Source organism: Astyanax mexicanus, chromosome 3 (assembly GCF_023375975.1).
Source record: "Astyanax mexicanus isolate ESR-SI-001 chromosome 3, AstMex3_surface, whole genome shotgun sequence".
Taxonomy (NCBI): Eukaryota; Metazoa; Chordata; class Actinopteri; order Characiformes; family Acestrorhamphidae; genus Astyanax; species Astyanax mexicanus.
The window spans coordinates 54,025,085-54,051,761 of NC_064410.1; the positions used below are offsets into that span (position 1 = coordinate 54,025,085).

The 26,677-nt window shown below is 39.4% G+C and overlaps 1 protein-coding gene across 3 annotated transcripts in view; it reads right to left on the minus strand.

Moving 5' to 3' along the window:
- Positions 1 to 26,375, minus strand: part of llgl1 (LLGL scribble cell polarity complex component 1) — a 69,000-nt gene extending 42,625 nt beyond the window's left edge. For all 3 annotated transcript variants that reach the window (XM_049475491.1, XM_022683351.2, XM_007247848.4), the window contains exons 1-2: positions 26,154 to 26,375; positions 18,777 to 18,874 (exon numbers count right to left, since the gene is read on the minus strand). In XM_049475491.1, the coding sequence (XP_049331448.1) occupies positions 18,777 to 18,874; positions 26,154 to 26,234 (179 nt within the window). In that variant the 5' untranslated portion in view covers positions 26,235 to 26,375. The remainder of the gene's footprint in view (positions 1 to 18,776; positions 18,875 to 26,153) is intronic.
- Between the last annotated feature and the right edge of the window lie 302 nt (positions 26,376 to 26,677).

Sequence of the window (26,677 nt, forward strand, 5' to 3'; positions counted from 1 at the left end):
TGTACATGCTGTATTCCTGCAGGCTAAAACTAATACATACTGCATTCAATAGGTAAATAATGACTGACTGACTGCAAAGACAAATTTTAACCATTTTTAAATAATCATTTCAGTTCCAGTGATAAATCAAGGAGGCTGAAATGAACAAGATAGTAATCAGTGAACAGTGCACTCCTCCCAAACGAGATCAGAGATGAAGGCCAGGACGCTGTCAAAACCAAAACACAGCCAGAACTGGCTCTCTGTCTGAGTGCGTATTCATATTCTATTCTTCTACTGTTTGTTTAAGCTGGAGCGGAGCCAGTGTGCATCCTCTACAGCAGCACACGGCCGTCTGGTGACGAAAATAAAGCGTCGCAAAATTAAACTTCCCCTCCACCCACCCCCCACCCCCCACCCCGTGCCTCCTGCTCTGTCATTTTGTGTTGCATCATTCATCTGAGAGATAAGTTAAAGAGTGTTGGGGAGTTGGGGGAGGTCAGGGGGGGGTGCGGAACGTGAAGAGGACGTGTGGGGAGCCGGAGAAGGGGGCTATACAGCACAATGGGCTGGGCCCCAGTGCTGGAATGCACTGGGTGTGCGGGGATTAGAACACAAGAGAGGAGGATGGGGAGGAGGGGTACAGAGCAGCTGGATGAAGCTTTCAGAAAAAGGTCTGATTACTCCACAGCTCATTAATCATTAACCCAAAGGTCTCCCAAAGCTTTTTGAGAGACACTGATTCCACCCCCACGCCCCTAAAACTCTTCCTCACCATCAACTTACACTGTAACAGAATTGCACTGTAGTAAAGGTGAACAAGATGATCCAAAAAATAAATGAATAACTAACTAAATAAACAAATACATATAAATATTTCAGAGCAAATAAAGATCAGTTAAGACATCACATTGTAAATTACTGATTTACTCTTATTGTAAAGTGTTACTAAGTTTAATTTAGTTTAACAGTCTGAAACGTTCAGGAAAAAAAAAAGAAAAAGAGAAAACCTTTGTCTATTTTGTAAACAGTACCAGTAAAAATGTACCAAACTAACAAAAAAGTGAGGAATATTTATATAAAAATATAAAAAGAACATAAATAGAATCTAAAGGATATAATAAGAACATAAAATACAAATATAAACAGATACCAAAATACTAGTAAGAAATCATTTAGAATAATTATTTAATAAGAGACATCAATAAAACAATGTAAAATTGAATATATGTACATTTTAAGTGGTTCACGCCAATTATAATCATTGCATTAAATCACAACAATTTACTATGATTAAATCATAGTAAAGTTCTCAATGCTTTCAAACTTAGAACCCTTTAATGCACCGAGTAAAAGTTTAAGTATACAGATGATTATGATATTTAATCCATATATCAGCATAAATAAACAGTAATTCAGCTCTCGTCTGAACTCAGCACTAGCAAGGCTGTAAACACGGTAGGGTCATAAATGCAATGCATTTCAATAAGGCAAATTAAAGTCTTAATATTAATCATTTGCATTACATTGAACCTACAATGGGATTTCTATGTTTGTTGCAATATTTACTATAAAACTAAGAACAGATTCAAGACTGACAACTGCTGTTGATAGGATATGGAACACCCCTATTACACTGTTCTTCAAACCTCATCCTTTAGCTCTACACACTGTTCCATCAAATGCTTTGTATATAGGGCAAAAAAATAAATTTAAACAGATGTAACCAGCTGTAATTCCACGGAAAAATGCATCAGTTAGGTTTATTTGAGAATAAAGACATTAACCCCCTGGAGTAAGGGATTTCCTGTTCGCAGTCAACAGTTTCCCGTTTCTCTCTGACTGATACACGCCGTGACCTACATAAGCTCCTGGACAAGCTTCTCCTCAGGAGAACTGCAAGACCTCTGCTCAGACAGGTCTCGCTCACCAACAGCTTCAGCGCTATGGTTTCTATTAGCGGCTCCAAAGACTCAAACCAGACCTCAAATTCCCCAGACAGGGCAGGTAATATGATAAAGGCTAAGAATAATTACCACCCAAAAACTAGCAAAAACCTCCAGACCAAAAAAATAATAATAAAGACATTCATGAGGAACACGTACAGATTGTAATCTCAATGATAAACAAATGTAACACTTGGCAGAATGCAGTGGATGTGAAAGGCTGTGGCCCAGTGGAGTGAGATCACCAGTTCTTTTAAGCCCAACTGATAGGAAACGTCTGCACATATTTACAACCAATAAACCAGATTACTTAATTAATAGGAGATCCAATTCACATACAGCAAGAATCAGAATTTTAATTGACCCTATAATACATGCTATAAGTCATGGTAAAGCAGTATGGAAATTGATCATGACTTGCTACCTCATCGGATGTCTTGGAAACGCCCATTCTGAGGCTGAACACTGGCAAGCCTGCTCAAGGCAATGGGATGTGAATTATCGAAGTTCAAGTGAGGCCTTACATTGGGTGTAGTGCCGGGTGGTATACCGGTTCATACGGTATACCGGAGAGGAGTTTAGAACCAGTATGCATTTTTCACCAACTTCCGTACCACTAGAGGCGCTGCAGAGCATTGTGTAACGCTAGCCAGTTAGCATAACAAGCTAACAGCTCTGTGGATCCTCACACTGTCCTGCCTGGAGAAACATGAGAACAGAACTCCAGGAGCTTCTACTGCTGCTGCTACTTGCAATATGAGTAACTACAGTCCTGTTTTAAATATATTAGCACTGTAGGGTGAAGAATAATAATTAATGCACACTCAACTGAATATATTTGTTGAAGAACCAAGGTAACTGTGATAAACTGATTAACAGCTGCTTAAATACTGTAATGCCTCAAATGGCTTCAGAAATATATTGTAAATTGATAAACGTATGCAATAGGACATTTGAGAAGTATTGCTTTTGAATAAACATTAAGTATTTTAGGTCTTTTTATAGTGTTTGTGGGAATAAAATATTTATCTAGTTTTGAAAAAGAAGCAGTGTTAAAGTTGTTGGCATCTCTCTTTTTAAGGTCTATTGCTAATAATTTTTTTCTGCTGATTTCTTTCGCGGGACAAAGTAAATCGAATAGTAATCAAAGCCTTAATTTAAACCCTTTTATATATTACTACTACTAACAGTACAGTAAGTCACAAACTTATATTAAAGCCCAATCGTGCAAAAAAAAAAAATACCATGATACCCCATGAAACCATTAGAATCTTGCAAAATACTGTCATATGCATTTTTTTTGGTTATAACCCCCAGTACTAATTAGGTGCAAGATGGATTGGATACATTCCATTTCTTAAGTTGTGTACACAAAACAGAACATTTTTGGATACACAGTGGACAGTGCAGGCTGTGGTAATGATCTGTAGCAGACATCACATCCATATTTAAAGGAGCCCCGCAGGTCAGCACAGTGTTCTTTAGCTTCCATCAGAACCTGGTAAAAGTCCTAGTACACCATACCAGTTCCTGTCTTATGAAACATGGCAAGTCACTGTAAACAGTGAAGTAGTGAGTTTTTATTAAAAACCTCCTTTGCCAGTGGGCTTCCATGCAGCCAGAAAGCACTCAGCATAAGCTGCATATAAGAAACATATGGCATAAGGAACACTAAGTCTGCTGGACAAAACATCCCAGGAGGCTCCTTATGAAAAGCTGCTTGAGAGAACGCCAGGAGTGTGTAAACTTACATTAAGTCACAGGAGGGAAGTGTGTGACGAATGAAAGATTAAAATAATGGCTTTTGATTAGTTTGACATTTTTTTGGTCTCTGTACAATTCAATGTGTTGCTTTGCAGCTTTGATGTCTTCACTGCTATTCTAACATATGGAACACCGCTCCACATTCTTGGAGTAGGTGTGTCTACACTTTTGACTAGTTGTGCCAAACACACGTTTCAAAACAATTCTGAAATTATTAACATATATAACAGAAAAGTTTAATTATTGGTGTTTTTAAACCACATTTTTAAGCATTTTCAAAACGAAAGAAAGGGAAAGGTTAAAAAACAAACATTTAAAGGTCACCTTCCGCGAAAATCCGATTTTTCTTGTTTTTTGTGGAATACAGTAGGTCTCTCCGAGTTGAATGTGTACACCTGCACATTAAACTGTTTTGCAGCCCCCATTGTCTGCAGGAGCTAAGCAAAGAAATCCCCCCTCCCCCCCTCCGAAAAACGGGTGAATTTTGAATTATCTTTCTGCCTACGTAGGCAGAAACTCACAGACCAGCCCACCTTGGCTCGAGAAACTCCCAGAGGCGGAGCTGAAGCGACGCAACATCACCGCTCATCAGTTAGGAGGTGGGAGGCAGTGAGCGGCAGAGCGGCGGAGGGGCGTTGCAGTGCAGTGATATTTGCATGCTGTTTGCATGTATGAATATTCATGAGCAAAGCTGGAATCCGGTCATTTTGGACACACCCCTAAAACAGTCCATTAAAAAAGAGCTATACAGAGACACCTGAGCACTTTTTTTTTTACAAAAACGGCTCACATGTCATTCATTCATACTAGAGACCACAACTAGACATTTTAAAATGAAAGAAAAAACGACGGAAGGTGACCTTTAAGTATTTCAAAAAGACTTTTACGTTATGAAGACATATCAAGCTGCGAGTGTCTCAAGCAGCAGCAATACAAATGTACCATTTCACTAGTTTCATTTGTATTGTTTTACATACAGCTAATACACAAAAATTAGCTGTTGAGAAGTATAGGCCAAACATTTCCACCCTCCCCTATACACTCCCAAATTATGACCAATATAAAGCAATGACAATTCAGTTATCAGCTGGTGGTCAATTATTAGAAATGAATGGCTCTATGGATAGACCACTCATGAAGCAATTTTTTAGAGGTTACTTTTGAAACGCTGAAAGTAAAGGTCGTCTGAGAAATAGAGCTGAATTGCTCTTATAGAACTGTCGAGAATGTTTGCACTCCCAGATCTGTGGCAGGTGTCACAGGGTGGGCCACTGTTCATGCTGCATTTAAATAAAGAAGAAATATTATATATATATATATATATATATATATATATATATATATATATATATATATATATATATATATATATATATATATAAACAAACTATTGCAAATGGCTGTAAAAAGATAATTCTGCCAAAAACAGACTAAATGAAATCTCTACATATTGCTTGCTGTGACGCCACTCCTAAAATCACACTAGCCTATGTCATCTAAATAATATTTACATTAATGTAGTGGATTAAACCAATTTATTCTTTGTGTGTCAATTTCATAAATGTACTTTTAAAAACGTCAACAAATTATTGAAAAATTCAAAAATATGAATATTTAATTTAACTTTTGCAAAACATTTGGATACAGAATGTTGCGGAATGCTGTACTGTTGCAAACTTGGAAACACCTGCAACTTGTGCAAGTTGTGAAGTTTTATCTTGTAAGGCTGAATACTTGCCAGCGTACTCATGGCAAGGTAACAAATGGTCAGAGTTGGAGTTAGGCCTGATGATGCCACATAGAAGGGACACTCCATTTTCAAAGTTGCATGGGCATTTAACTTTCCTCCAACAACAGTATCAGGTGTGGATCAGGAATGCAATACTAGGGCTGCACATTATTGGACAAATTTTACATTGCAAACATTCTTTTTTTAATTATATATCTTGATATTAAACCATGCAGGGTCCATGCTGTCACCAGCAAGATGTGAGTCAGTGCAGAGCTCTCAAACCCAAGGAAAACAGCAAAACAGTAATCAGATCTTTAATCAGGCATTTGAATGGCTTTTTGAAAGGTAAATCAGAGCAGTTTTCTTGGATTAAAAACGTGAATTCAGCTTTAACTGGAAATATCTGCACAAAACTGGACAAAGGCACACAGCTTTCGACACACGCACTTACAAGCACGTGCCCAACCGTGTGGAGGGAGGCCTCCTTCGCGTTTACCTCGTGTTTACTCTTAGAAAACTCTTTCGCAGAATAAAGGAAAGTGCTCACTTGTGTCCACTCCAATCCAGACTAGTGTAAACGACAAGAGACTTCATGTTGAACATGTTCACACACCTCTTAATTCTAAGGGTAACAAGTGCAGGATAGACCAATATAGAACTATCTAATCTTTAAGTCTTTGATCATCGCTGCTCTCACATTCTCAAAGCCAAGCAATTTGATAAGCCACAGACAGGTCCTAAATCAGACCACCTTCCCCGGCCCCCCGGCTGCTCTCACACGGCTCTGGACAAACACACAGGAGAGGAGAGGGTCTGAAGGCCACAGCAGCAGATCTCCCACCCTCATTCCCCCAACAATACCGGACAATTACTCACCCCAATGCTCACAGAACACTTAGCAAAATATAACGCAATTTCACGCTCTGATTAGTAATCGAACACCAGGTTCAATACGGGACAGCCAAGGTTACGATTCCTGCACTCGAAATAAAACAAAAAAAAATGAATGGATGTTCAAACCAGTTTCCAAAAAATCCTTTCAATGTCAAACAGCATAAGGGTTGTCCTTCAGTTACAGGAACATTATAACCCCAATTTGTATCATTCATACTTCTTTAAATGCAACTGCATCTTATACTAGCTTTTAAACCGTGTTAAGAAAGCCATTATCAACCAGTGTTGCAGTAATGACAAAATATCCTCAGGATGATGAATATATTTTGAATTCTTCCCCAAATTTCTTTTTAGAAATTAAAGTAAAATGCAAAATAAACTAAAAAAAGTTATAACTTATTATAATCTAAGAAAATCAACTATAAAACACTACAAACAACCAATCAATCACAAACAAGCAGCAGGTAGTCCCCCAAACTGCCGCTGAACTTTGTTTCAGTAAATATCCCTCTGCTGTTTCGGTTAGAAAAAACAAAACACAGGGAATGTATCGGTTACCCACAGAGTGGACCAGCAAGTTCACGCCACAAAAGATCCCACCACATTGAGTTTCAGTTCACATGTTCACGGCTTTAACGTAAAGCCACCTATAACAATAAAAGAGCTTATTATAAAAGCTTCAGCAGCTTTAGTCAAGCCAACTTTCCCCTTATTGTAATTCATCAAAACGACCCCTCTAAAAGCTGCTGTGTAATTGTGAACTGTAAAGAGGCTCCAATAAGCAGAAAAGACAATTCAATGAGGCTTCCTCACGGTGCAGGAGCTGCTCGAATTTCCAAAGCCCCACAGAGAGTATTCAAAAAAACCTGGAGAGTCCAACGGGGGCTGAGAAGTGGACGAGCGTGAGGAGGGGGAGGGGTCCGAATTTAAGCTCCCTGTGTGTCCGAGAGAGAGGCCTGCATCAGAATACTAATGACTTACGACTGATGCTTCAACACAGACACAGAGCGAGAGAATAAAAAGTCAGCAATAGAGAGAGACAGCACAAGAACAATGAAAGAAAGACAGCAACAGCAAGAGAGATAGAGAGGGGAAGGAGAAAGAATAAGACAGCAAGAGAGAAAAGGAAGAAGAGAGGAAGAAGTGAAAGATATAGATGGAGGGACAGAGGGGAAAGAGAAAGCAAGACAGTTATATAGAGACCGCAAGCGCTAGGTGGAGGGAGAGGGTAAGAGAAGGAAGGAGAGAAGGAGTGAGGGAGTGAAAGACAGTAAGAGAGACAGATTGAGACAAAGAGCTAAATGTAAGGAGAGGATGAGGAAGTGAACAACAGCAAGAGAGAAGAGAGAAAAACAGCAGAAGAGATGCATGAAGAAATAAAATGAGAAAAAGAGCAAGAGAGCTGGATGAAGGAAAAAAAGAGTGAAAGTAAAAGAAGGAAATATTGTGATGTGTGTAAGAGAGGGAGAGATGATTGAAGGACAGCAAGCAAGAGAGAGAGAGATAGAGAGAATAAAAAAAGTCAGGAAGAGAAAGACAGCACAAGAGCAAGAAGGAAAAAGACAGCAACAGCAAGACAGAGAAAGTAAAAGACAGCAAGAGAGAAGAAAGGAGAGAGAGGGAGGAGTGAAATGCATAGAAAGCAAGATATAGATGGAGGGATAGAGGGCAAAATGATAGCAAGAGATTTACAGAGAGAGTGTAAGAGCTAGATAGAGGGAGAGGATGAGAGAAGAAAGACAGTAAAAGGGAGACTGAGATTGCAAGAGCTGGATGTAAGGAGAGGGTGAGGGTGTGAATGACAGCAAGAGAGACAGAAAAAGAAAAACAGCAGGAGAGATGCATGGAGGAATAAAGAGAGACAAAAGACAGCAAGATGGGGGAAAAGATTGAAAGTAAAAGAAGTAAATGTGATGTGCGTGTGTGAGAGAGAGGGAGATGATTGAATAACAGCAAGAGAGAAAAAGAGACTAGAGAGAGAGATGAATATAAGGATTAAAATACAGCAAGCAAGAGAGAGAGCATGCCAAAAAGAGAGAAAGAGAGGAGAAATGGAGGAGTAAAGAAGTAAATAATGTGATGTGTGTGGGAGAGGAAGGGGGTGATTGAAGGACAGCAAGTGAGAGGGGGAGAGAGAACAAAAAGTCAGCAAGAGAGAGACAGCACAAGAGCAAGAAGAAGAAACAACAAAAAGAGAGTAAAATACAGCAAGGGATAAATGGAGGGATAGAGGGGAAAAAGACAGCAAGAGCTAGATGAGGGAGAGGGTGAGAGAAGGAAGAAGAGAGAGGAAGTGAGTGAGTGAAAGACAGTAGGAGAAACAGATTGAGACAGTAAGAGCTAGATTTAAAGGAGAGGGTGAGGAAGTGAACGACAGCAAGAGACAGACAGAAGGAAAGAGAAAAACAGCAGGAGAGACGCATGGAAGGATAAAAAGACAAAGACAGCAAGAAAGCAGGATGGAGGAAAAGAGACAAAAGTAAAAAATGTGATGTGTGTGAGAGTGTTGCAGTAATGACAAAATATCCTGGTGATTAATATAAAATATTTTGAATTCTTCCACAAATTTCTTTTTATTAATAATTTATGAATTAAAGTTACAAGCAAAACATCTCCCTAAAACAGTAAAGGATGACAATTTATTGAGAGACAGAGAGAGAGAGAGAAAAAATAAAAGAATTTGATAAGTGTTTGTGGAGTCTATGTGTAGAATAAGAGAGGCAAAGCTTTTTTTTTTTTTAAAGCACAGAAACATGGCTGGATATTTAAGCATCCCAGAGCAGCACAATTGCAGAAATGAGGACTAAGCAAAAACACAGAGGGGGAAGAGAGGGAGAGGGAGCATAATGAGGGAGTCTGCTGGGCTGTTTCTTCAGCTGCATTCAATCAGACGAGAGAGCAGCACAACGTGAGAACAGAGTTCACCATGAAACGTGAGAGCATCAGCCCTTCACACGGCGCCCTGCTGGACCCAAAGTTTCAATAAGCCCTCAATTCTGTCCAGATAAAGGTTTAGGATTTTGCAGTGGCACTGCCCATCGACCAACACACCCACACACTGGTGCTGCACTCATCTGCAAAAAATACCCACTGCAGTGCCCTGAAAGTAGATGACTGCTGGTAGACTCCGGGAAAATTCCCATGCACACAGCTGTATCAGCGTGCCAGGAAGCTTATCCCACAAGCTGCTGAAATGTACTCCAGCTTAGCCCCTGAAGGGAGTCAAGTCAGCTAATACGGGCCTGGATTAATCTAATACCTATACTGCTAATAGGCTAGCTACTAATAGCCCAACAACCCTGGGATAATGCTTAAATGCAGGGTGTTGCACATTTACTGCTATAAATATGGCTGATATTTGAGTGATGCAGATAGATGAAATGTATACTTGATATTCACTTTTACCTTTGCCATATCTCACCAAAGCCAAACAATGCATTGACCTGTGGGACCTCTTGCTGAAATCCCACCCACATTCAAAAGTTCAGAAGTCGCTTGTCTGTTTATCACTGGCGCTGTTTGACTGCAACTGTGTTGCCAACTGTGAATGGTAATGCTTCCAAAACACAGAATGCTGAACTGTCCATATAATAAAATGCACTATATGGATAAAAATATTGGGAAACCCCAATTTACATCTTCATGAGCTTCTATGACTTTACATGCTAAGGAGACCCCCCTTTTACAGCTCCAACAGCTGGTGTGGAGCTCTGCAGTTATTGATCAGCATTGTGTTAGAGACGGTTCAACACTTTGTGGCTGAGCCGATGTGGTTCCTAAAGGATTCCACTTTACAATAGTAACTACTTCACAGCTGATGGTGGAATACCTAGGAGCAAATAAACATCACCAGCCGACTTGTTGGATCCTGTTAAGGTACTACACTGAAGTTCAGGTCAGCTTTTTAAAAATCAATCCATCAATCCATGGCTCACAGAGCATTAGCGTCTCAAAACGGGAGAATTAGGCCTCATGTGCCATTTCAAGTGACTGACATCATTCACTTGTAGGATTATACTGAACAGAGCGAAACAATCCAGATTCCAGTCCAGAGTTTGCACAAAACCATAACCCTGCTGTAATTCACTGTGGCTTGAGTCCACATTTTATAATGGACCTGCAATATGTACAGTCGGAGTTAAAATTTTAAAATTTAACCTGAAAATGCTGAGATTCAAGTTTAATCAAAGCAAATAGATATTTCGAGTGAGAGTTCACAAGCATGAGCTTCTAGTACTGACAGGAAGACACCACCAGGCTGCAGACTCTCGCTTATGCTTTCTAGAAAACACAAACTTCAGCAGACAGCCCAAAGACTATAAATGAAGTACAGAGAAAAAGCACATTTTCAAGATTCCCAATGACCAGCAATAAGAGTGATGAATATTAAAATGTTGAGTAATAAAGGTTAAATAAGTTTTAAAATGTATATATAAAATGTAAATGTATCGGTATGGGCAGTTGTGCATCTGAATCAGATAAGTAGATTCATTTAGGCAAATGCCTCTGTGGAGCACACATATTGTTTTAAAAAAAGTTTTATCCTGGAGATCTCCAAACCCGTTAGAAAATCTACCATTCTGCATAGTTGTCAGGAGCCAGTTACTACAGCAAACCTTAAATTTAATGACAAACTGAATGAAGAACAGCCCCCATGACGGCTGAAGACAAGGCTTTTTCCTCCCAGAGACAGCATCTCTTTCTGGCACCTTCATAACCCAAAACAGAAGTCGCTCGGCACCGATTTGACAGTTAAACGACAAACAGCGGAGCTCCCTAAATCACACTCCAAAACACTCAGCACTGAAAAGCAGCGGCGCATCTCGATTATCTGGCTGCTGGAGCGGTGGCCCTGGAAACCGCCTCAAAAGATGCCTTGAGAGAGGCCTGGCCTGGCGACAAAGCCTCGCAAGAATCTCCTCTTACTGCAGAGGGTGAACTAAGGGCAAGACAGCATACATTCTTTAGGGGTGAACCCAGTTCCTCTAACAGCTCTTCTGTTCCAGACATCTCATTACTTTCCATTCTCCCTAACCATCCCTCCCCCCAGTCCCAAATACACATACAGTCTCCTCAGCTTTACAACACGGCCCCCTACCCCGTGCCTCAATCTGCGGTTAGAGCTAAGGCATGTTTATGAACAGCCGAGCTCGTATTTCATCGTGTTTGCACAAAACCCAACTGGAGCAACAAAAAGACCCCAACAAACAGCTCACTCAGACAAGAACATGGACTGAACAAGTCTGAAGGTCTGCTGTTCAAAGACTTTACATGTTTACATGACATAACCAAACACAGCGGCCTAGTGTTCCTATATCTGAGTACAGAACACTGTTGTTGACAAGTGGCGGGAATCACAGAGCATCTCACGATATATCACAATACTTTTGAATCTTTGTTACGGACAATAATCCTAAATAACTAAAAAAATACTAGAAAGTAGGGATGAATCGTGGCAGTTTCAGAGAAACAGACAACTTTGCTTTGTTTGCCAATGTGACATACCAAAGTACTGAGCTCATGTACTTTAATTTGATGGAAATATAAATGATCTGGGTTCTACTGCTCAGACTCTAGATGAACATTTGACAAATTGGGAGAAAACTGACAATTTCTGTAGAACAGAAGGTAACAGAACAATGGCGTCATTGTGTCCAATAATCAAAGCGTTGTATCTAAACTTGTAAAATCAAGTGGGGTGGGTGGGGTTGAGGGGGGGCATTGGCACCCGATAACCAAGAGTGTTTATGAAAGGACAGACGATGGCCCTGCATCAATGACACGCTTCAGACCAGAGCCAGACCCTGCTGTGGAGTCCACTGCTGACTGTGGATGACCGTGACAGTGAATCTAAGCAGATCACTCCCATCCTGTCTTTGAAATGCAAACCACACATCTGGTGTCAAAACGCATCCATAGCAGATATGATGATCACTACCGTACATTTCTAAAATAACCTTGGCATATCAATGCAGTACAGATCATTTCAAGAAAAAAAAAAGTAATTAAGCTAATAAAATCTCCAAATTAAAAGACAACAGATACAGAACTGTAAAACTGTAAAAACTGTAAAAAGTAAAAGCTCCTTAACAGTGGTCATCAAGCCATCTTCACAAGACTCTTAAAACAAGTGAGATAAAGGAAAGGTAGTGTTTATCTTGGGTTGAGGATGAGAGAGACTGTGAGAGAAGGAATTTACAGGCTTCTACTGACTAACCAATTCAAGGTGGACCAAAAGCAGCTTTATCTGAAGAGGTCAAAAGTAGGGCTGACCCCTGAAAGTTTAGGAATCTAATAATCAGCTGTAGACTCAGTTTCCGGAGGCTTTAAAAAGAGCAGTTGAGGGCTTCTTAATTTATGTTTATATGTATGCAGGATGATCTTTTAATTGAATTGTAGCTAACTGGCACACCTGCAAAAAAAGATAATCCACATGACAACATGCACTGGTGGTTCACTTTAAAAAAAAAAACAACAGATAAGGTGCACTATCAAGGTCTCGCCGCTGGGTGGTGGCGGAGTAACACCAAGTTAAGTAAAGCTGAGCTAAGCAAACAAAACGGTCACTTAAACAAACAAACAAACAAAAAAAAAACACTTTTAAAAGTCAAACAAGCACTGGATAATAATCTACACAGAGTAAAGCGCTTCTGTTTATTAACAGTAGGCTTAGATTTACAGATTTCCACTAAGGCTGGGTGCAGCAGCATTAGTATTAGCTAAAAAAGATCCCGAGTGTTCCAGTAAGTCAGGGCAATATCAGCAAGCGGTTTGTCCCATGTAGCTTGTTTTAACACAGTTAATGAGCAGGCTACCATCCAAAAGAGCTAATGCTTAGCATCGTTAGTGGCTAATGCTAATACTGCTCCAGTCTCAGTGCTGGAGAGCTAAACTGAAACCCCTGTATAACGCTGTACTTCAGCGAAGTGGCTTTACTGCTTCTTACAACCTGACTGGTAGAATTCATACATAAGGCACACCAGATAATGTGCAGACCATTTTGGGGAAAATTAAAGTATTTAAAGTGCACTTTATAGTGCAAAGCATATGGTAAGCTGAGAGAGTGAGTGTTGTGTTAAGTTAGCAATAATGATATCTCCTGAAACAAATGTCTGGAGGCAACTTGAACTGCAGCAATTGGTCAAAATAATCAATATTGATTACAAAATATGCTGACCCCAAATTACAGTGTTGCTTATTCGTTAATTTGCAACAGCAGTGCGTTACACAAAGTGCTGGGGACAGAAACACAGTGGAGTGTGGCAAGGGTTGTTAATTTAGTGACTTCAGTCTGTGTGACCATAAAGTGCACAGACACAAAAGATTACATATTTTTACATCATTTAAACCCCACATATCATTTTGAAGCCATAGAGAGCACTAGGAACAGGAGACACAACCACAGAAAGCAGAGATGAAAAGAATGACATAAATAATTGTTGATTAATTGGAAAATAATCAACGGAGTGGTCATCTGCATAAATAAACAATCAGGAAATCAGGAAAACCTCTCAGGAAAAATTCTAACAAAACTAAATGCAAATTCTGCTTATTTTACAACATCAAAAATGTCAATCTGCCTCAAAACTGGGGCAGTTGAGTTACATAACTCAAAACAATCTCTCGTATCAGAGCCAAGTTGTGCAGGACAAAGTGAAGTGACTGACAACAAACATTTGCTTCATCGTCATAATCATAATCGTCGATATTTTACAACCTAAACCTAAAGTTTTCCTTCATTTATTAATTTACACTTAAGATTTGACAGAAGTAGAAAGACCTAGAAAGTCTGCTCTTCTTGCTGAAGAAGAGATGCTAGTTGTTTTGCAAAGGAAAATGCTATTTACGTAAATAAACCATTGCATCGTATTTATTTACATGTTGATTTTAAAGCTTAAAGTGAAAAACTATACCAGCTTATTTATATATATTAAAATCATCTCATTATTCCACAAGTCTTTATGACAGCCTGACATTAAATGCTGGTAATTAAATTAGCTGCCATTTAGATCAATAAAATCATATGCTGAGTCTCTTCTACTGATTTTAAATGCTTAGAAACATAGTTGTGATTCTGCTGACATTCTTAATTTAATAGAAGCACTTGGGGATTTTCTGATTGCTAGACAATTACATAAAACAAACAATAAAAATGAATAAATGAACAGTTAAATAATTATATTCAAAAGAAACGTCTGGTGTTTTGTTTTTATTTGTAAAAAATGTCAGACCCATTTACATACAACATCTTAAGATCAAACTTAACACCAACATTAGAAGACTTTCTACCACAGGTGTATTACGTATTCACATACACACGTTTTTTTTAAGCATGATTTGTGATGTTCGTGCTCCCTGGAGTTAACAGAATAAACAGAGCCAGTCTTCTGAGGGAACCCTTTAACGAGAGGCTGACCACGCCACTAAAACACTGGGCAGAGAAACTGAACCCGTAATCCTCTCTTCACGTCTCCCTGCCACCCCTCTCACCACCACTACACGCCCATGTGTACCCAGACAGAGGAAATGCTCCCGAAACCAAACCCTTCATTAACCAACCTCAGAACAACCTCTTCCTTTCCCACCTATCAACCCTGCCACTCTCCTGCCCAGAGCAGCAGCTGACCTATGAGCTTTCCACTGCAGACAGATGGAGTCTGGGGACAGACGGGTAGATTTAAACCAGGTAGATATAAACCAATATTTTCTATTCAAATCCACATTTTAAACCAATTTTAACCCAACTTCCAGTGTTTAATACTGAGTGTGGTGTATATATGAATATGTTGAAAGTGACTGAGAGTTACATAAGAGAAAGTGGGCAGAAAGATAGTATCTCTACTATGATACAGCGCATCACACTCAAAAATTAAGATGCTCTAAACTTTTAGTTAAGAAATACATTTGTTGTAGATACTGTAAACAGATTAGCACCCTCTGAAGTCACTGGAGAACTTTAATATCCTTAATTTCAGAAGAAACAAGGAATGATACTCATTTAATGTATAAATGTATTGGGATAGTGTATTATATGACATATCTAATACAACATAAGATAAGGTCTGTAGTTGAAATCCGCACTCAAAATTTTGGCCCCAAGCCTGATCTCAGACATAAATGAACGGGTTTTTCTACACCGAATACATTTCCCCTTTAATTCCACTCAATACTCAGGTCAACGCAATGAGCACTTTGCCAAGAACATGCTGTTTAGATCTTGACTAAACTGACTTGACACTAAACTGGTTAATATTAGCTCATAACCTCATATGACAACATCCCTGTTACTTGTCCAATGCAAGAACTAAATGATATAAACTAGCTTTTAAATTTGTCTCTTAAAATTGTTAAGTATGCAACTGTTTTTTTTGCCCAAAATCCATTTGTTTCCATTTTAATATTCTTTTTCCCCCCTTTTCATTTAGTCTACTAAATATTAGATTATTACCCTAAACTTAGATGAAACTCATTTCCATTTACAAAAAAAAAAGCATAATATTCTGGTTTGGTGTGGCACCGAAAAAGATTACCGTATTTTTAGCACCGGATTATAAGGCGCATTTTATGTGACTAGTTAGGCACAGGGGTGTTGCATTGTTTTCATTCAATTCAGCAGGTCTCAAGGCTGGGTGGCGAGACCTGTAAAGCTAAGATAAGTAAACAAAACTGTAATTCTTAAAATTTCAGAAGAGTCAGACAAGTCAAATGAGCACTGGATATTTATCTACACAGATTTCTCTCCGGAAAAATGTTTATTTGGGTGAGTAAAGCGCTTCCATTTATTTACAGTAAACTTAGATTTCCAGCTTGCCACTAAAGTTGGAGCAATGCAATTAGCATCAGCAGTGCTAGCCGGGGTTAGAAGCAGACTACAGGCCAATAATACTCACCTCTGAACAGCCAAAGAGCTAGCGCTTAGCACGGTTAGCGGGTAATGCTAATACTGCTGGACAACTAAACTGCAACTCCTGTATAACAGTGTACTTTAAGCGGAGTGGCTTTACTGCTCCTTACAACCTGACTGGTAGAAATCATACATAAGGCACACTGGATTATAAGGCACACTGATGATTTTTGGGAAAATTAAAGGATTTTTAGTGCACCTTACAGTGTGAAAAATACTGTAAACTAAATAACTGAATAAATATATACTGTGCAGCTTAAAACAGCTGTAGCACTAGTCTGACTGATCTTCCACAAACTTAATTATGATGTTTTCTCTGAGCACATCATGGACACTACACATTTCATACTCTAATGATCAATTATTTAAACAAATATAGCACAAGCATCAGTATCTTTATTTCAGAATCACCACATGCATTCCTAACAGGTAGCTGAATAATACACTGAATGAAACTGCTGCATTCCTCCAAAGCTCAGAGTCCAGTGAATGACTCAGGGCCCTGGAGCCAATGACTGGCAGCTGGGCTGTGCCTGACAGCACCAGCCTCCTTTAAGCAAGCCTGACTGCAGCTCAAAGACCTGCACTGTGCTCAACGCCCACCACTACAACAGCCCAGAGAACTTCCTGACCCGGACAGAGGAGCTCACACACATTCTGCAGCATGCACACATCGCTCGCCAGGCATTAGACAAACAAATGCCCAAGACATTCCTCAGGGTTCTGTCCACACTGATTAGCTCAGTCCAAACGGACCAGATAAAATCACAGGTCACAGAGGGAGTCTCCAGCACCGCAGCCTGATAGGAGTCATTACACCCTCCTAAACATTCCTTTACCCTACAGCCTCAACATGCACACAGTGAGCTGGAGCATGTCAACTCCAAAAGCATCAAGTTATATACTAGAAACTAGAATACAAGAAAGCATCCCAAAAATCCCATGAAATAACATAATTCATGTAACTGGGCTTTACTCAATGAGAAAATTGTTTCAAATGCATTATTAATTAGAGAGAGAATAAGTTTCATAAAAAAAAAATACGTTTTCTGCGCATACTGCAAGCAGACGAGAGTCAGCGCACAAGAGATCTGCGCAAGCACAGCAGTCACAACAAACCGAAAAACCTGTGCATTATTGAGCCAAAGGCTCAACTAAGATATGTTTCTTAAATGGCTCAATTTGACCTTCAATTGTATTTAAGTTTTTCCCCAAAAAGAAGGGAGTCCCGTCTCATATGACCAGAGATACATTAAATGCCCGTCAATGTTGCAAACAGGGCTGCCGAGTGAACAGACCTGTCTCTAAGGGAATTACAGGCAATAAGGACCCTGGTTTAGCACAAAGCACAGTGGGGAAATGATTGTCATGCTGTCCAAATCCCAAAATGATCAAAGCAGAAGCTCCTCAACAAGAGCCATGGAAGCTCAGTAATTAAATGTCATCAATGAAGCAGAAAGTAGGCCACTTTCTCATCGTATGCTTATGTACCAGAGCCCCAATTAAAAGAACCATGAGCTCAGAACCTGTTTGAAAGTATGCAGTCAGTCAGTCATGATCAGTGGCTGCTCATAGAAGAAAAAGCTAATTATCACAACATTATCAAACTGCAATTTGTGAAAAAAGTGAATTTATCCTTCTCTGGTTGGAGTAACTGGCTCTCCTGTGCAGAACAGGTTTTCTGCTACATTTTGGAGCACTGCTGTGAGGATTTGTCATCAGGATGTTTAATGAACAGCAGCCCATCTCATCTAAAAAAAAAAGTATAAGACTGACTACAATCATGCCAGAGAAGACCATTCCACAGATTAATGCTGGGGGAATTATACCCTTCTAACCCACACCTGGCATTAGGCATGGGGCAAAAAAAGGTAATGTCTTGGTAATACTTCATTACAGAAACTACACAAGTTGAACATGTTTTTATTTGCACAGTTGTGTCAACAATGGTTGTAAATTTAAATAGCTGCATGCATTAATTAGATGGGTGTCTACAACCATTAAGATACCTACTGTACATAGTGTATAGAATATGCATGTGTGTATTCACAACACACAACATATTTAGTCTTTCCTTGAGGCTAAGGTTAACTTTGACTAGAGCATTAGACCAAAAAAAATTAAAAAATAAAAAGAACAAAAATATGCCTCATACAATATATTGTATATTGTATTAAAAATACATTCAAAAAGAAGGATTTTGATAAAATTCCAGTGAACCATCCAATCAAATATCTCTGAGTAAAATAAACATTACTGGGTTAATGAGTTAGATCTAATTAGCCACTGGTACATACATTACAAAATGAAAATGGTGGGAATGTGTCCAGAGAAGAAAAAAAATAAATATTTGACAGTGTACAACCTGTGATCTTACTACTGTGCACATGCCCATTGCAACATTGTTAAACAATATACTGTGCAGTATTTATAATATCCACAACAGTACCTAGTACATCGTGTCATCATGCATCATAACACAATATTGGTTTTGTCCACCCCTGATACAGTCACATAAATACATCACATAGGCAGATTACCTGTTTGGAAAGGATACACTTTGATGGCTCCTGACTTGGTTCCGATGGCCATAAGCTGCAGTTTTGGGTCATAAGCCAAAGCACTGGGCTGATTGGGGAATCCATGTTCGACAGTCTGAAAGAATTAAAGAAAGAGCACACATGCTGCAGTCAGACTGAGGAGACACCAGCTCAGCATTCTGACATCTCATTACCCTCCATTATCACCAGGCAGCAAGATGAACTTACAGGCAACATCAAACGCTGTCTAATTACTGAGTCTCACGCAGAACAATTAATGAGGTGAAACATTACTTAAACGGGCCTATACAATCGGCCCAGTCTGACAGGGACGTCCTACCAGAACACAGTGTGAGAATAAGCTGGTTTGAAGAGCTGAGAAGAAAGAGCTTGGCGTTAACTGGGCAGCAGCTGCTTCTGCACTACATGACGAGGTGTGACATGATAAATGACTGGGCCATCTGAAGACATTTCTCACAGTGTCTCAAAGCCTCATCAGATTCACACAGATGCGGTCACCCTGCCTGACACCACCATTTTTCACAGAGGTAAAATGTCAGAACACCTTATTCCCAAAACAAGTGCTGAGAGACTATAAAACGATTTTCATGATGATTTTAAAAGAGTCAATTTCATGATGAATGAGCCAAAAGAAATGCCCCAAAAATGTTTTGGAAAATTTTTTTACAGTGTCTTCTATTGAACATGGAGAGGAAGCATTTAGCTACTATGCTGTTCTGAAATCAAACCAATTGACAGAGCGTTAGAAGAGCCCCAACACTAGAGACTTTTAAACCCAGGCTGAAAACCTTCATGTTTAATTAAGCCTTAGCCTTCAGCTCAGTTTAAAACAGTGAAGCTCTTTTATTCTGTAACAGCACGTTTATTCTAATTTATTTGGTTAAATTTTCTTCATTTAAATATATTGTTTTAATCATGTTTAAATAATCACGTTTTGACTCTTCTAAATCATGTTTTTTTCACGCTTTATTCATTTTTCTTTCATTTTTATTGTTAATCTTTTTTTTATTTGACTTCTCTTTGTATTTTCTAAATTGTAAAGCACTTTGAATTATTGTGTATGAAAGATGTTACATAAATAAACTTGCCTTGCCTTGAAATATAAGCACCCCTCCCACACATTTCCTCCTTATGACCTGAGCTACACTTTATTGCCAAAATTAACTGCTCCTCTGCCTTTGAACACTCTGAATTTGAGTGACACAATTTGAGTGAATTTGACTAGAACAGCTTTAACTCCTCTGGAAAGGCTTTCCATAAGGTTTAGGAGTGTGTTTATGGGAAGTGCATTTGTGAAGTCAAAAAAATGATGGGAAGGGATTGGAAGGCCTGGCTCATGGTCTGCACTCTACCTCATCCCAAAGTTGTTATATCAGGTTGAAGTCAGGATTCTGTGCAGAACAGTCAAGTTCCAGTAAGGTTGGAAGAATTAAATTGTCCAAAATCTTTCCAATTTCCTTTCAATCATAAGGAGCCGAGCCACACTCCTGAAAAACAGCCCCCAAACAATAATCCCCCCCCCCCCCCCCGCAAACTTTAGACTTGGTACAATGCAGCCAGAAAAAGAACCGTTCTTTTGGCAACTGTCAAATCCAGACTCGTTCAATGGTTTACCAGACGGAGAAGAGAGGTTTGTTAATCCAGAGGACACTGCTTTTAGTACATTGGCTGAATGTTTTCCACCACTGCACTTGACACTTTGCATTGTGTATGGTGATGAGGCTTAAAAGGCAGCTGTTTGGCCATGGAAACCCATTCCATGATGCTCTCTATGCTCTTCTGTTCTTATGCTAATCTGAAGTTACGTGAAGTTTGGAGGTGTGTAGTGATGTAGTGACTCTACAGAAAGTTGGTGAACTCTGCACACTATGCTCCTCAGCATCTACAGACCCCCCTGTCATTCCTAATCTCTTCCACTGTGTTATAATATCACTGACAGTTGGCTGTGGAATATTTGGTAGTGAGGAAATTTTACGACTGAACTTGTTGCACAGGTGCTGCATCCAATCACTGTACAACAGTGCTGGAATTCTACTAAATGTTACTAATGTTGTAGAAGCACCTGTGGCTGTGGAAGTGATGGGAACATCGGAATTCAATTGTTTGAATAATTACTTTTGGCAATATAGTGTATATGCAGTACCTTTTGGCTGGAGACTAACTAAGATAAGAGACCTAATAGTCCTCTGATTAAAAATTTGGGCAAAAATGAAGCAAAAAATGTGGTTAAGTCCAAATCATAAACATTTAAGAAAAGGGGTTCAGTAATTTTGGCACTATAATCACGGTTCAGTAAAAAGGAACAATAAATGTTTTTCCCTGATTGTTGCAAAGCTGCTATCATGGAGGTTTTGGGGGTTTTGCATGACAGAATGTGGGTAATCATTTCAGAATACAACGCAGTTTCTACTCACATGTGACTAGGTATAAAGTGACTTAATAGGGTGTCCAACCAGCACATATGGCTATTTCTGCAGTAGTATCCAGAGGACTTTTGGGACTTAATATAAAAATCCAGACTGGGGGTCTCAAAAAAAAAACACACACCTTTGTCTGGTCACTTCAATACGGATAGTCATTCCTTTGTATAGCATCAGACATTCCAAGTTAGTGGACACAAGTGGCAATTGCTCTTCAGGCAAAAATAAAAATACATCTCAGATTTGCTGTAGTGATGGATATGTTTCTGCAACACTGTGGTATGACTCCAGGAGACCATAAACAGCTTCAAGGAACACTCTTGGGGTTCAAATTGCTTTGGAACAATAGTTGGTTTGTAAATTCCCAACAGATCCATCACAAATTGCGAAGGACTGTTTTAACCACAAGGGAACACACTGCACACTGTGGTCAGCGTATCAGGATACACAAATCACATTACGTTTACACTCGCATCTCTGACCACCTCCGAAAGTGGTTTGTGTGTTCCAATTGTAATCCTTTCACAATGAGTTCCGGGCACGTTTAAACTTGGGTTTATGTGGTCAAGAGAAATCCGAATGTGACCCAATTACTAAAAAGTGCAAGTTACTGCAAAGTGTAATTTTCTTTATATATAGTTAAAGCTCACCTTCCGTCGTTTTTTCTTTCATTTTAAAATGTCTAGTTGTGGTCTCTAGTATGAATGAATGACATGTGAGCCGTTTTGGTAAAAAAAAAGTGCTCAGGTGTCTCTGTATAGCTCTTTTTTAATGGACTGTTTTAGGGGTGTGTCCAAAATGACCGGATTCCAGCTTTGCTCATGAATATTCATACATGCAAACAGCATGCAAATATCTCTCCTCTGATTGGCTAGGAGCACTGCGACGCCCCTCCGCCGCTCCGCCGCTCCGCCTCTCTGCCGCTCACTGCCTCCCACCTCCTAACTGATGAGCGGTGATGTTGCGTCGCTTCAGCTCCGCCTCTGGGAGTTTCTCGAGCCAAGGTGGGCTGGTCTGTGAGTTTCTGCCTACGTAGGCAGAAAGATAATTCAAAATTCACCCGTTTTTCGGAGGGGGGGAGGGGGGATTTCTTTGCTTAGCTCCTGCAGACAATGGGGGCTGCAAAACAGTTTAATGTGCAGGTGTACACATTCAACTCGGAGAGACCTACTGTATTCCACAAAAAAACAAGAAAAATCGGATTTTCGCGGAAGGTGAGCTTTAAACAAGATCAAGTGAACATGCTTTTAAAAATGGTGTGGTGTACAGTAGGACACAACAAAAGCAACTTACCCCTATTGATACATTGCTTCTACTTTAGTAATGATTCAAATGTCAGGTGTCAAGTAAATTCCTCGAGTAAAAAAGTTGGTTATCTATACTTTAATGGAGTCATTGTTTTTCTGCCACGGCTTACATTTTAGCCTTGTTACTCTTATTTCATTTCAGCTTGTTTTCATTACAGCTTCTCGTCAATAAAAAAACACCCTATCCAGATAAATCTCTCCTTCCAGATTGAATGAGTGAATCCGATTGCGATTGGATTAGAAGTATAAACATATACAATTCTGACACCCTATTGGTTTACACGATCCATCACACCTGCATGTCGCGCCCACACTCCAGCAAGAACATAGCAGATGTATGTAGTCTAGAATGAAGATGATCCATGCAGAGACTCAAGAGAACTTAAGAGAAGAAATTTCAATATATTTGCATTGTAAACATTAGAATACATTCATTTTCAATGGGCATATATGCAGCTGAAACAGGGAGCCTAGTGCATCCTAGTGCTTTTGTCCTTAATGTTATTTTTTCCCGCCTTACATTACTTTTACACTTTAAGTAGTTTTAAAACCAGTACTTTTACTTGAGTAAAAAGCTTTAGTTGATACTTATTTTTAAACCCCAGGATCTATACTCCTACCCGAGTGATCAAGGTCAATAAACATAAATGCAATCTTAATCCTAGAAAATTGACAGTGACCAGATTACTACAGAATTACCATTAAATGGTGACATACACACTACTTTTTTATAGACTTGCTTATATATAGTTACAGGATTCACACCAATATGTTATTCACCTCCTTTGGAGGCTGTAATTTAGTACAATTTTAAAGAACTCCCACTGAGACCCAGCCAGGCTAAAATATAGCCTCTGTGTGACAGCTGAGACTTCCAATGAAACCGGTGTTATACTCCAAGCTCCATATGTTAAACAATAAAAGGTCAAAATACGATGACTATTTACTTAAAAAGTACACAAAAAAACTTTCACTTTGAGCCACATGTACTGATTAATAATGCTGGTTCTCCTCTCAGAAAAGAGTTTTTTTGGCTGAATATTGTATACAATATTGTGTAAGGTTAGAGAAAAACCCTGATCAGAACATGTCTAAATTGTAAAACTCATTAATGCAGATTAAAATAAACATTTTACACAGAGAAATAATTAGATAAAAAAAACACTACTTATACTCCATATATTTAGAAAAGAAGCCAAAGTCATTACTCAAAGGATATCAGAGCCCACCTCCTCATGCCTGAGGTGAAAAGAATTGTCTTATCTTAATGAAGATGTTACTTGTCTCATTACATAACAGTTCAACAAATCTTACCATCTCCTGCCTCTGAGAAGCGAGTTCAACTCAGGTGGGAGAATTTACTGCCAGGCAGATGTCCTAGACTTCTCACCACTGTGTAGACACTTTATTGGACTCCAGATTTTGGTATTTAAAGTCTACAGTTTTTTCAAATTAAGAGTGTAAGCATACTCTGTTAACTTTAGTCACCTCCAATTTTACCAACTCTCACATTGTCAGGGAAGTGAGACCCAGACAGAACTAGTGGAAGACCACAGGATAAGTTTGGAATTGTTTTCAGAGAATCTGGATAAGAGAATTTTACAGAAACATCACAGGCCACACTCCACTGCATATGCTGTTTATATGACCTCATTCAGAGTTGAAAAAGAGAGAGAGAAACAAAAGGATATAACCAGAATCTGTTTGACAGTTTTATACTGTCAGAGACGGACAGCAGTAAAACAGCAGCAGTGTGGTGCAGCAAATGTTAAGATTGTTTAGTGGGAGGAGCAAATGGAATGCATTGTTTTTTTAGGAATTTTAGACAATAACGGTTACAGAAACATATCCCACATTTCTCCTTATTGTGTACACTCTTTCTATAAACTGTTATATAGTTAGCAAAGAGAAAGTGTGGTGCAACCACAGTTACACAGTCAGAGACAGACATCACCCAGACAGCACTAGTTAAATGAGTGCAGCCAAATATGTTATTGTTTACTGGGAAAACTGAAGGAGAGGTTTGGAATTATTTTAAAAAAAGAGCACATCTGTGGTAATTTTCCCCAATTTCATCAAAGTTTTCACAGTCAAAGAAACAGCAATAGCTAGTGTGGTGTGACAAATGTTTGTGGTTGTTTACTGGTAAGATTATGGGAGTTTGGGTGTTTTTAGGCATTTTTGTACAGGCCATTCATGCAAAGGTTGTATGGTTGATTCATGCAATTGTTTGTTTTGCCAGTTTTACCAATGTTTTTACACTGCTAGACAAAAAAACAAATACAGAAAAGAGCTAATTTGTTTGTAAGAATGTCTGGGCTGCTTTTTAAGATGTTTTAAACTAGTTTTAAACTCCCACACCTTGCTCCATTGTGTACTGGGAAGAGCAGAAGATATGTTTGAATTGTTCTTTAGTAACTGGGGACAAGAATTTGGAATGTGCAACAAAAATAGGTTGCAATATCACACAGTTTACTGAAATAAGCGTTAGTGCAAAGTTGATTCATGCAACTGCTTATTGTTTTTGCCATTTTATCAATGCTAAAAACAAACACAAATATAGAAAAGAGCTTTTTGGCAGAATAAGCTTGGGCTGTTTTTGAGATGTTTTAAATTAGAAATGGTACATAAACACATCCCACACCTCTCTACATTGTTTTCTGGGAAGAGCAGAAGGTATGTTTGTAGACATATCTTTAGTTTTTTTAAGTGATTGCGGACAATAAACGTTGCAGAAACACATACCAGACCTGTGTACACTCTCTGTATGTATCATCATATAGGAGTTCCAAAGCTGAAAGCATAAAAATGCTTTGTTAACATTGGTAACTAACTAGTTTAGCCAATTTTACTAATGTTTTTAGACTACTAGAGACAAAGAAGACAAATATAACCTAGTCATCAAACCAAGCTGAACTGCTTGGATTTGTGCACCAAGGAGCGGCTTAAAAAAACAGTAGTGTGCAAGCAGTGTGCAAGACTGGTGGAGGAAAACATGCCAAGATGCATTAAAACTGTGATTAAAAAGCAGGGTTATTCCATTAAGTATTGATTTCTGAACTCTTAAAACTTTATGAATATGAACTTGTATTCTTTGCATTATTTGAGGTCTGCATCCTAATTATCCTTAATTATTTTTTTCCAGAGGTGTTGAAAGGTTTTGAATTAGAAATTGTACAAACAAACATCCCACACATCTCACTAATGTTTACTGGGAAAAACAGACGATATGTTTGGATTGTTTTATAGTGACTGTGAACAGTCGTGTTAAATAAACATCCCAGACCTGTGTAGACTCCTAGAGACAAACAACAGAAAAAATGTCCTAGAAAAAGCGTGGATTAGCCAAATTTGAGATTATCAGTAGCTGTGTTTTTAAGGAAATAGTGGATAGTTAATATGTTTTTTTTTTAATTCTGGAGACTAAATGTCTCATTTATAAGAAAGCACATTAAACTGTGGTGCAGGACAGAGCAGCAGCACTGCATTACAGCAGAAGCAGCAGCAGCAGCAGCTTCAGCTAACTTTTTCCGTTGAGTGGTTGAGTTTTAACACGCAGCTCTGATGAGCCGCAGCTGAGCGGGCAGCCGCTGCTCCCCGCAGAACCCCGCGGTTAAACTGCCCGCTGCCCCCGAATCACACCCACCTTATTAAACGCGAAGAGGTCCTGCTTAATCTTCTCCCTCTGGGGGTCGTTCCCCTGCCGCCTGAACCGAAACTTCATCATCCTGAAGCCGAACACAGCGTCCCCAAACCCCGCGGCGTCTCTCTCTGTCTCTCAACTCCCGCACCGTTTAAACTGACGCTAAATAAACGGACAGCGTGCCTCGCGTAGCTCCGCGTCTCCCTCCGCCTCCGCTTCTCACCGCCCGCCCACAGCCTGCTCCTGTCGTTCAACCACAGGGCAAGTTCACAGGAATCACGGCCGCAGCAGCCAATCACAGCCCGGGAAACCGCGACCAAGCCTCTAAACCACGCCCCCAGCCTCACTGCGCACCCAAAACCCGGAGCGGATTCCGCGGACCGGAGCGCTGCTGCCGCGGACTGTAATCAGCAGCCAATTTCCCAGCGTCCAATCAGAAGCGCCGCTGAGAGCAGACCGTTTAAGCACGCTCCACATGCAGGGCTTCAGAAGACCAGACCAAATACTTACTAAAAACCTAAAATAAT